Source organism: Amphiura filiformis, unplaced genomic scaffold, assembly GCF_039555335.1.
Source record: "Amphiura filiformis unplaced genomic scaffold, Afil_fr2py scaffold_46, whole genome shotgun sequence".
Lineage (NCBI taxonomy): Eukaryota > Metazoa > Echinodermata > Ophiuroidea > Amphilepidida > Amphiuridae > Amphiura > Amphiura filiformis.
The window spans coordinates 338,769-351,303 of NW_027305510.1; the positions used below are offsets into that span (position 1 = coordinate 338,769).

General features: G+C 36.2%; 1 protein-coding gene across 1 annotated transcript; it reads left to right on the top strand.

Annotated features, from left to right (window-relative positions):
* Positions 1 to 921: 921 nt before the first annotated feature.
* LOC140144247 (uncharacterized) lies at positions 922 to 12,109 on the top strand. Its single transcript, XM_072166064.1, has 2 exons — positions 922 to 1,029; positions 10,647 to 12,109. The coding sequence occupies exons 1-2, from the start codon at positions 944 to 946 to the stop codon at positions 12,064 to 12,066; spliced, it is 1,506 nt and encodes a 501-aa protein (XP_072022165.1). The 5' UTR covers positions 922 to 943; the 3' UTR covers positions 12,067 to 12,109.
* The last annotated feature ends 426 nt before the right edge of the window (positions 12,110 to 12,535 follow it).

Consider the following 12,535-nt stretch of genomic DNA (forward strand, 5'->3'; position numbering starts at 1 on the left):
CTATCATGTTTTGGTTGAAATCACATAAAACATGTCACATGTTCAAGATTAGGTATGTGAAAATTCTAAATACTTCTTGGCTAAACACATTGTCCTAAACATGGCATGTGTTGAACAGCATGTTTAGAAACTAAACACTATAGTGTCCAGGTCAACTAAACTTTATAGTGTTTAGTGTCTAAACATGGTGTTGACTGCGGTAGAAACTAAACGTGTCACAGTGTGTAATAAGTGTTACAGGTAATTAAACATGCCACAGTGTTTAGTTTCTAAATGCTGCGACATGTTTAGTTTTTGGCAAGCTAAAATTTGTCCCAATCCACGCGTTACACGCCACTGATCCACTCTACCTCTGTAACCTATTTATAATAACAAACAAGTGCTTCGCTAAATTTTTCCACTTTCAATATTTTACTTTGATCTAAAATTAAAATTTGTCCTCTCCTGAGTCTTGGGCCCTGGTAAATTTGGCCTTGTATACTCCGTCCGTTGAAGCATTGTGATAACGCTGTTTTTCTAACCACTGGATCGATTTAACTCAAAAACTGAACTCACGGACCACCCACCTTTAAGTTAGGTAATTATATGCTAATTTATTCATATCTCGTCTTTTTATGCGTCATAGTCAGACTGGCGGATAATGTCGGCTAGGCTCATACCTCACACACGGTGCTACATGGCGCTACTTGTATCTCTACTGCCAGATAACAGGGACGGTATTGTAGTACAATATTTGTAAGTTAAATAGATTACTAATTTCTGTGTAATTCATAAGCAGCATGAATTGATGCAAACAGCATGAAAACAAACATTATAATGTTAGTAAATTCCAACGTAGATTTTACTTTGCATACACCCGCATACCCTACATGTTAACAATAACATACTAACATTTGAGTTTAACATTTGTTTCAGATCTACATAAATCGTATATTCCATCGCTATGTCAGATATTGATATACTTACCATCGACGAGTTGCTCATCATTTTTAATTTGTTATCGCTGTATGATAAGCTTATGGCAATGAGGTAAAATATTTTCTTATGAATATAATGTTTATACGTACTGTGTGGAATGTGTTATGTATACGTACTGTGTGGAGTGTGTTAAAGCAATGCTGGACTATTATGTATATACGTACTGTGTGGAGTGTGTTATGTATACGTACTGTGTGGAGTGTGTTATAGCAGGGCTGGACTATTATGTATATGCGTACTATGTGGAGTGTGTTATGTATACGTACTGTGTGGAGTGTGTTATAGCAGGGCTGGACTATTATGTATATGTACTGTGTGGAGTGTGTTATGTATACATACTGTGTGGAATGTGTTATAGCACATACTGCAGTTACTGTCCGTTTTCCTATACACAATACACAGTGCTCTTTCCCATTGACGCGTGACCTTTACAAATAGCCCTACGTTAACAGTATGGGGATATGACTAGTTAACGTCGCTGTGTGAAAAATAACCGGCCAATATTAAAAGTACTCTTCTAAAGTTCTAGAAAATATAGTTTTTAACATGTCCTAAATTTTAGCTAATTTAGATGTTTGGAAATATTCGTACTTTGGTGTTTTAGTTAATGTTATAGGTAATAGTACATTGCCTAGTTAACGTCGCTGTGTGAAAAATAACCGGCCAATATTAAAAGTACTCTTCTAAAATTCTAGACAATATAGTTTTGTAACATGTCCTAAATTTTTAGCTAATTTAGGTGTTTGGAGAGGGTCGTACTTTTGTGTTTTAGGAAGGATATGTAAACGACAGATAACACCAAAAATATGAAGAAATTATTTCCAAACCGTGTTAAGTCAACAATCATTATGTTGCTCATTTTCAAGAATGCTGGTTTACAAAAAGCACGCCATTGTCTCATTTCGTGAACAATGGTACACATACCATTGTTTCCTTTCGTTTCCTTTATAATCGGTTACCCAACTGAAGCTTTAATACAAACTTTATTGCGATATCGCACATGAAAACAGTCACATGTGCACAGCCAGAGAAGATCCGATTTAATCAGTTGAGCTGTTTCAATGAGTGTTATCTTGGTTTAATAGCTTTTAATGGGGTTAAGTCCTGCAAAGGTCGAGATGAATTCTACTGTAGACATGACTGCATCATGAGGGCTGGACTATTATGTATATGGTCAATTCCAGCCAAAGCGGACAAAATTCTCTCTGGGGCCATTTTGAAAATGTTTTCCTTTTCAATTCTAGACTTATCAAATGAGACGATCATATCTAGTGAATCATCAGGTGGAAGTGCCATCGGATTGAAAAATAACTTTTCTTGCTAGACCAAATAAAGTGTTAAATGCGCATATGCATGTTACCCACGAATTCAAGCCTTTTTCACCTGTTGTACGCCATAAGATTTCATTTTCTTTAATATCTTTCAATATTTTATGTGTGACTCATATACACTAGAAATCGGTGAAGACTTTGAACGTAAAATAGAATTTTATTACATATATCTACAAAGAAATAGTTTGGTTATTACAAATTTAAAGAAAGAACCAGGTGTACAGTTAAGATTGTGTCAATTCTTCGTACTCTTTCCAAAGTGGCTGTCATTTAACATTACTGTATTATTTCGAAAGATTAGAATAAATGCTTCATATAAATATAAAGTTAGATTTTGTATCTCGTCGCAGGATGATGATCTCGGATGGATTCGTGGGTAACAGCGTCTGGAAAATAGCATTTCCTAGTATTTTTTTAATAAAAATAAAAAATACTTTTCCGCATGTCAATAATTCAGGCTGCAATGACACTAAAATGAATTTTAATCAAAATACAAACTGCATGGAATATTTAGAATGGATCATTATGGCATTTTGGGTATAAAAATTTTGAGAATAATGAAGTTGCCAAATTCAAATAGACAGAGCAAACAGTTTTATATTATTATTTTAGTAAAATCATTCCATATTTTCATGCAGCAATATTCTATTAACTCGTGTTTGACAGTTCCTATGAACTAAAACACTATCAATACATTGTTAACTATAATTTAAGTAGGGATTCGTGGGTAACCAAAATGTTCGTGGGTAACACATATTTGAAGGTATGTATTGGTAGGCGGCAAAATAAAAATATTACAGAAGGTTGGAAACCATCATGCGGTTATTCCTCCATTGTGTTTCAATGATTCCCGTTTCTCTAACCAATTGCATTTACCAAAAAAATGGTAATTTAGGATAATCAATCAAAACCTCATGATACAGCTTCAGTATACCTTCAAGAGGACGCTATTAAACAGGACTGTTTTGGAACCTATTTCGCATGTTTTCAAAATGTTAAGATGCATAAGAAACATATAATTTACGAGTAAATCCTTGGATTCGTGGGTAACGCCGAATTCGTGGGTAAAGCTATAAGTACTATAGTACCGTTTGGGGTTTGCGTTTCTTAGGTGCATAAACTGTAAGTACTGTAAAAATTATAGCATACCCATGGCTTGAATATGTGCTGATTTAAACTTAAAATAAACAATCACCTTGTTTTTCAAGGTTAGCATCTATTCGGGATTCGTGGGTAACAAAAGTTTAAATCGTCGTAGATTCTTTTTTAAAGCGGTGAACGTATTTTTACGATTTACAATTTTAAGCGCTTGTCAAACTAAATTCATTGTCCAAAGTCATTAAATGTTAATTTAAGTTATGGCAATTATATTTGCTGGACTCGTGGGTAACAGTTGATACGTGGGTAACGTCAAATTTGATTTTATGGAATTTTATGGGTAAAACGTATTTGCATAAAATAATCACTTGGACCTCAGAATTATAGAACGAAACTTCGTTTCATGATATAGTCATTTATGGCATATTCACTTAACATTTTTCAGAACGATCATTTTATTTTTGATACGCGGGTAACAAAATTATTAGCCAAATTGACTTAATGGCCTCTAGAGTCCACAAACTTTGGTGGAATTCAATCGTTTTACATATGATGAGAGATCACGCAAACGTCGTTCTAACGGTAATAATTTCATTTTGATTGAAGGACATTCAATGACATATATGGTGCTTTATCTTTGAATTCGTGGGTAACGCCAATTCATTTAAGCCATCATAACTTGTCCCCTGGTATGACTTGCGAGTAAAGGCCTATATGCACAAAGAGAGCACATTGGACGTGACGTGATATGCGCCATCAATAACGGGATTTCCTTGATTAATGACATTTTAAAGTGGAAAGTTAACATAGAGAGAATTCGCTGTAATTGACATACGGAAAAGTATTTTTTATTTTTATTAAAAAAATTAATAGGAATTGCTATTTTCCAGACGCTGTTACCCACGAATCCATCCAAGATCCTCATCCTGCGACGATATACAAAATCTAACTTTATATTTACATGAAGCATTTATTCTAATCTTTCGAAATAATACAGTAATGTTAAATGACAGCCACTTTGGAAAGAGTTCGAAGAATTGACACAATCTTAACTGTACACCTGGTTCTTTCTTAACATTTGTAATAACCAAAATATTTCTTTGTAGATATATGTTCAAAGTCTTCACCGATTTCTAGTGTATATGAGTCACACATAAAATATTGAAAGATATTAAAGAAAGTGAAATTTTATGGCGTACAACAGGTGGAAAAGGCTTGAATTCGTGGGTAACATGCATATGCGCATTTAACACTTTATTTGGCCTAGCAAGAAAAGTTATTTTTCAATCCGATGGCACTTCCACCTGATGATTCACTAGATATGATCGTCTCATTTGATAAGTCTAGAATTGAAAAGGAAAACATTTTCAAAATGGTCCCCAGAGAGAATTTTGTCCCGTTTTGGCTGGAATTTACCGTATACGTACTGTGTGGAGTGTGTTATAGCAGGGCTGGACTATTATGTATATACGTACTGTGTGGAATGTGTTATGTATACGTACTGTGTGGAGTGTGTTATAGCAGGGCTGGACTATTATGTATACGTACTGAGTGGAATGTGTTATGTATACGTACTGCGTGGAGTGTGTTATAGCAGGGCTCGACTATTATGTATATGCGTACTGTGTGGAGTGTGTTATGTATACGTACTGTGTGGAGTGTGTTAAAACAGGGCTGTACTATTACTGGATCAAGTTAAGATCTCGTTCTGTGATGAAAATCAGTCAGTCTTATAATGCTTTACGCGCGTGCTGGCCATATAATTAAACTGGGGAAGTTTTGATATGTTTTCTTAAAATATCTAGAGTTTCCTCAACTGGGCATGTTTGTGCTCATGTTAATGTATCTATCATCCTGCTAAATATGGTCATTCAAATGTACAAATCTGATATTTTTTATTTTATTAAAGACAGAGAGGGTTGTAGAATCTGCCTCACTATCTTTACTTGGGAATCAAAAATTAATTAAATTCTCTAACAGTCTCTAAATACACCGGTATGTTGTACAGAATCATGGAATGGCTGTCTGCTAACCACATGAATACAATTGAATATGTGAATACAAAACCCACCCAAGTCCATACTTTGGCCAAATTGAGTTAAGCATGAGATATTGTTGCTATACATAGGCCAAACGCTCTGCAGGGTCTATTGTTCTATTGTTTCCGATTAGAGCGCTGACATATTGGAAAATGTTGCCAATCAATATTCATGAGAGTGTACATTCAACGTCCAGTTTGCGAAATTGGGTGAGTTGTGTTTGGTAGGTGTGAAATACATCTGACTGGGTGTGTTAATTACGTAACGAATAAAGGCATTGACATCATCGAATGGCTGCCCAGTGCTGTTATGTGTTTAGTTATTAGGCCTAATAATTATTATTAAATGTATTCATCATTCCTTTCTTTTCCCTTCTCTGTACTTATTCTTTCCTAGGCTGTCTTTATCACTCCCTCGCTCTCATTGTACCCTCTCACCCTCCCTCTCTCATTCCCATCATTTTCCTTATATTTCTATTTATCTATTTGTCTTTATTATGTCTTTTTATTTCTCCCTTCCTCCAGCCCTCTCTCATTCTCCATATCCCCTCCTCCCCTCTTCCTCCCTCCTCCCCTCCCAAGACTTCTCACAGAGGTGAATCTAAATAAAATAAAATGGACCTCTTTTAAAAACAACCTTTATAGACCTATACTTATACTTACATGTATACGTATAGTGATTACCATTATAGTGTAATATAGATATATGGACTGGACATGGCAGCCTTCATACATTCTAATGTGTAATCGATCAGCCAGACCATTCGATTTATAAAATGAAACGCCTAACGTCAGGTGGGTGGTAAAGATGATTGCATCGACAGCTAAAGCCTCCTTATAGACTTCAGACCCACACAAGCACACATTTGGGATACGTGAGTACAATGGTACCACTTTACACATGACTGCCCTTACACATGACTGTAGTGTGGTCACTTATTGATACTCGCCTGTTGTGTAGAGCGTTAATATGATGCCGGATCAGTGACCAATTTAATGGCGGAACCCCTTTACTCGAAACAATGGTACCACTTTTATGAATAGCCTGTCGCAACTTCTAATCGGCATCAAACGAACAAAAGATTATATAATCTATTGCGACTCTATTTCTATTTAAAAGCTCTTTGCATAGGCCTGTCATATGTATGAAAGAAGAACTCAAATTCATCCTCTGTGTCTAGTGAACATGTGAATAATAGCATATATGAAAGAACAACCCAAGTCAATGATTTGAGTCTTGTAACACATTGACTGAAATCCAGTATGTATAAAAGTCCACTTGTAACACATTCATTGATGGAGAATTATTTTTGAAAAAAAATGGGTTTAATTAGGCAAAGTGTGTGGTTTATATTACATGGCAGAATGCTTATCAACTATACATACCTGTGTGCTTTATTTTGTATTATCTTACTAGTGGTAATCTCATTCCAACATTGTTGTCTTTGTATATGATTAAAAAAACACCCAAGTCCAGCATTTAAAATGAATCCCTGAAATGCTAGTCGTCATACCTAATACAGTTTAAGGGTACATTCTCTTGGGTCATGACCTTGACATAGGGAAACATTTTTATTTTATTTTGACAAGAAGACATACATACCCTTCATATAAAATAACATGAATCCTGAAAAAAAGTGCCAATGTGTAATTTCCCCCTATTTTGTCTCCCGTTGCTAATGAAAACAAACTCCGATTGTATTGCGTGAGGTCCATTTATTAAAAGCTCCATGGTATGCACCAATTACTCTCTTAGTTTCGAGTCCACACTGCATATTGTAAGGACCACAGCATAAACCGATTGTGAAGGAGACTAACTCTCAAGTTGAAGCGTTTCCGATTAGAACGTCAGTCCGGCAAACTCGTCAAATTGGGCATATAATATCAAAACGGGATGTACGAACGGGAATCGGGATATCGCTGTGCTTGAAACCGTGCGCCCAGCAGGGCCCCGGTAACTTGCAGTAGTGTTTTGTTTTGCACTACAGCCCGGGCATGCAAGAAGTGCTGTGAAAACATATTTATATGTAAGATATGGGCCTATATTAGATTTACTGAAACCCGGGGCTCACAAAAATGATTATTATAAATGATCAACCAAATATCGGCAAGGGGGGGGTAATCCCATACTGCCAAATGCATACGGGGATTGCGCTTTTCCAAATAATCCTTATAGACATGGGTCCCTATTTTTGCTGAAAATCAGTCCTTATGGGTCCGTTAAACCCCCGTACCGTGATTCTCGATCTTTTCGGGGAAAATGGGTCTAGGCCTATAGGAAAGAAAACTTTAGACATGGGTCTATATTTTTGAGAAAATCCTTAGAAATGGGTAGGCCCCTCCCTACCTGTCCACGGTCAAATGGCAATGGGTAGGCCTACGGGTTTCAAGTCTGGAGCCGTCCACCCCCGCATGCCTAGGGCCGGTTTTTAGGTGTCACTTCGCCTAAACCATAATTATACGCATAACGACCATACACGTCATACGCGTAGGCCTACGGGGGGAGGGGCTTTTGGGGTGCAAAAAAGAAGGGCAGCAGAGGCGGCAAAGGGGGAATATTTGGGGGGATGGGGGTTGGAAGGTGTTTTTTTTAAGTAGGCCTATAGGCCTATACGGTGAATCCAGCACCTTTTGGCGACAGCATTATAAGCAAAAAAATACTAGAAGATAACTTGTGACATAGGCCTACTAGATGCAAAAGTGGAATAAATTCGCGTTGAGCGTGCAAAAATGTGCACTTTGGGGGCTAGCTAAAATGGCCAATGAGGTTAATTTGGTCAGAAACCCCTGGCAGAAACCCACATACAGGTGTCAACATTGGGAGGGTGATTGTATGGAACATCTACCCTGGCAAAATATTAGTGGGATTTATCCTCCATCCCACCAGGATCTACGCCTACAAAAGGGATCCGAAAATCTAAACTTCGAAAATAGTCCAATAGGCCTTCTGATTAAAATACAAAATAACAAAAACACAAAATAACTTCCCATGACAATATGTCGGTTCATAAAATACAAATTTTGTATTAGATCCAAAGGTTTTTACTGCTTTTGGAAGGAGGGTGGTCCGAAATTTAAAAAAAAGTCGGCGGCAATGAAATTACGACCCCCCTTTTTTCGGGAACCAAAAAAATATGACCCCCTCCGCTGATTGGCCTACACCTTAGGGGCTGTGCAATAATTATGACCCCTGGGGGAGGGTAAAATTGGCGGGGGGGGCAAGAAATATTTGTTAATTTTGCCCTTGGTTTGTTCTGACTAGAAATATGAAACACTGACCCTGTTCTGACCACAGCTTCTAACATTCATAACATCGTTGGTCAATCATGTTCCAAACGGGATATACAACCGCAGCAGTCTTCTCCAAGTGTGTACATCTCGATTTGCCGGATTGACCCATGACCTCATGAAACGTAAACACATGGCCGGGCGTGAAATATAAATTTCTCCGTGTCTTCTTGCCAGGAAAATCAGGAATTTAACCAGTTGCAGTCATTTGATTGTGAGTAGCAAAGTACACAAGCAACCGGGCCTTGTCGTGGCTTATGAGGGCGAATTTCGTTTGACACTTTGTCAAATAAGTAACGTAGAATTGAAAGAAATGTTACGCGATTGACCGTATCTCTGAATCGTGTAAAAGCTTAAAAAGTGTTGACCATACCGTCTAAAAAAATTGATATTTCGAAATTGGCTGATCGTAATCCCCAAATTCGAGTATGCACATGTAGCGAAGATATGCACCATATCTTGCAAAGTTAATTTTTTTGAAAATAATTAAACAAGCTATGAAAGCTAGACTCAATAAGAAATTTTTGAAAAATACAAATTTCAGTCGTAAATTTAGGTTTTCTACAACTTGTAATTTTATTTCTGAAGTAGAGATATCAAAACTGAATAGCAAGAATGTTATTATGGGATGTTTTATAGATGACTACAATTTGGTTTAGAAATCGGAATGAGGAAAATTGATGAAATGACTGGTCAAAAAAAAATAGCGAGTGCTATAATCAATGACCCAGTTCATTCACTCCCAGTCCCAATCAGAGTCTGAAAATTAAAATAGCAATGGAAAAATAATAATATATAAACCTTTACCTTTAAGATGAGGTATAACTTTTAGTTTTCCGATGATTATTTCTGGGCCAAATTTGATAGTTAATGTGGCAAAATCATCCCATTTTTTTGCTCAAAACCTCAAAAGAGTCAGTAACCTTAACCCACTCATTTGCACGTAAAACTTATATTGACCAGTAAATCTAACTGAAGGAATTAACATGATACACAGTTTTTTCTCCAAATCACTTCCCATGGACTTGGGTGGGTTTTGAATTCATGTATTCAATTTATAGAGCATTTATTGCCTAACTGTGATACCGTATGGTGATACCTATTTTTTTAGTGTTTTATCTTTTAAGTAGTTTTAATGCTTATTCAGTCCCCCATCCTTTATTCTATAATGCTTTAGCACATGCAGTTTTAATAATATTTTGAGAAGTTGCATTGTAATTTGATTCATTTTGTAAGCATTGTGTTTATCTACATTTGCAAATTTAATAATGTGTATTTGAATGTATGTAGTATGTTTAAAACCTTGATAATTATGTAATGTAAATGTTTTATTGATCCCTGAGCCGCAAGGAAGATCAGATGATTGATTGTGTTTTCAACTGATTGAGTGTCCCAGGTTAATGCTCTGCGTGCTAGCCATGCGCCCGGGGCCATGCGCTTCAACAGAAGAAGTTTTAAATTAATATTTCTCAAAATATCAAGAGCTATCTTAAGAACTACTGAACCAATACTAGGCTTGTTTGTACTCATTTTAATGCATTTTTCATGCTGTTTCCAAATATGGTCGTCTGCAGTCGACACCCGCGTGAAAAGATTTAAAGAAGAAATAAAACAAACAAACGTCTAGCTTCAGCTATAATTGGAGAATAAATTATACTTTGTTTGTAAGAAATCCTCAACAAAAATTAGACTAAATTAAAAATAGAGAGTTTTGTTTATTTTCTGTGTCTATTGCATTCGATATGCTTTCAACATGATGAAATAAATTAAATTAATGACATCAAAAGGAAGTTGCTGCAGATTACTGTATATTGCGAGTTAGATTATTAAATCATCCTTGTTTCAGCCACAAGAAATAAGAAAATGATAATGCAGTCATTTTTGTCAATTTTTTTACCATTCATTTTTCCCAGGGTGTGCAAGAAATGGCACTACACTATCAGAGACACGCACGCCTGGAAAGTCATCGATCTCCGTGACAAAGGTCCAATCATGCCTGTGATTGCAGAGAAAGGTGGTTTTAGTACGTCATCTGCATTTGACTTGCACTTAGCAGAACCTGGACAAAATGTGCTTACATTTCGCGATTGTCTATATAGGAGTGTTTATTATGGTGAGGACAAGCGATATCATGAATACAACTGGGACTTCCGTGATCACAAGAGATGGGAATTCCCGAGGAATCCAAGGGATATCCTATCGTTCCTATGCATATTTGCTGGCGTTGCGTTGCGGGAGATTTACCTGACCACAATGAGCGTTGAAATAATGGATTTCCTTCGAAGATCCTGTCCTAATATAGTTACATTAGACTTCTGTTCTAGCTATTTACGGTTAGAAGACAACCAGTCAGGCTTACAAAATATTGATATTCCTATTGATCGGATGGATATTGACGATGACATAAAGCAAAAGCTGTATCTTCCATTCAAACTGAAGCGACTAGGACTGACTGGGGTCAACTGCTTGCCTGGTGAACGGAAAACTACGCTCAATGAACGAATTATATCATGTGTTGCTAACTACGATTGTTCCGAATTAAGAAGTATATGTCTCTGCAATTTTGAACTTTCTTCCAAAGGAATGCAGAAATTAGTTGAAATACCTAGTTTGCGAGAAATAGAATTGTTTTCCTGTCGCTGCTCATATAGTACTAGCTACCAGGGTTCTCCACTTGATGATATTCTCACTAATTCGATTGGGGTTTTAAGAAAACTGACTTGCCTTAGAATTTATAGATTCCAAGATACATATTATCAATCTTTGTCTGATTTTCTAGGCTGCATTGGAAAGTGGGAAAACCTGCGAGAATTATCCTTGATATGTGTTCGATTTTCAGAGCCAGAGTTTGAAAGAATGATACCTGCGTTGCTGAATCTAAAGAAGCTTCGATTATACACAGCATCCGCTACATCACATATTGTAACTATTATTGGGAATCAATGTAGAAAATTGGAATCATTACAACTGAGGTGGGGAAAATATACAGGTGAAAGTTTGTTATCTCTATGCGATCATCCCACGTTAGAAGTATTAGAAGTTGACCCGTGTTTGGGTTTATATGATCGGGTTTCTGGTGAATGTATTGTGTATAGTAAGATAGCAGAGACGGAATGGCTTCACAAAGTATTCACTATGCTAGAAACCTTACCAAAAATAAAACATATCAAGTTCTTTGGTACATATATGGTCAACATATATAATGAAGGGACATTTCCAATCATTCAATCAGCTGATATTCAGGTAATTGAGTTTCATAAGCGTGAAAAAGAAAAAGAAGATAAAAAGGCAAACTCTCTTGCAAAATCATTGAAAAGGATGTTTAAACGTTGATGTAAATTGAAGAATATAAGGGTGAAGAAGAAAAATAAAATAAAAAGGCAAACTCTCTTGCAAAGTCATTGAAAAGGATGTTTAAACGTTGATTTCGTTAAAAAATCCTTTGAAATAGGAGTTCGTCATATTCAAGAAGAATATTCATATATATATTTAAATATAAATAAATAAATATACAGATGGATCAGTTCATTAAATTTTATTCATATCCTACAAACTTGTTTCAAGAAGACTGCTGTCTCCTCTCATCAGGGATAGTCAAATGTAATGAAAACAAAACAAAACAAGATGAAGTGTATCTTTCCTGTGCGTATCTATTCTTATATATTTCTCAGTATTATTCTTATATATTAAGAATATATATATATTCTTACAAATTCAAAGTATAGACCTCTGGCAAGGCAACCGTTACTTAAAGTTTCACGGAATACCGTCACTTACGATCATTGGGTAAACCGATCATCAG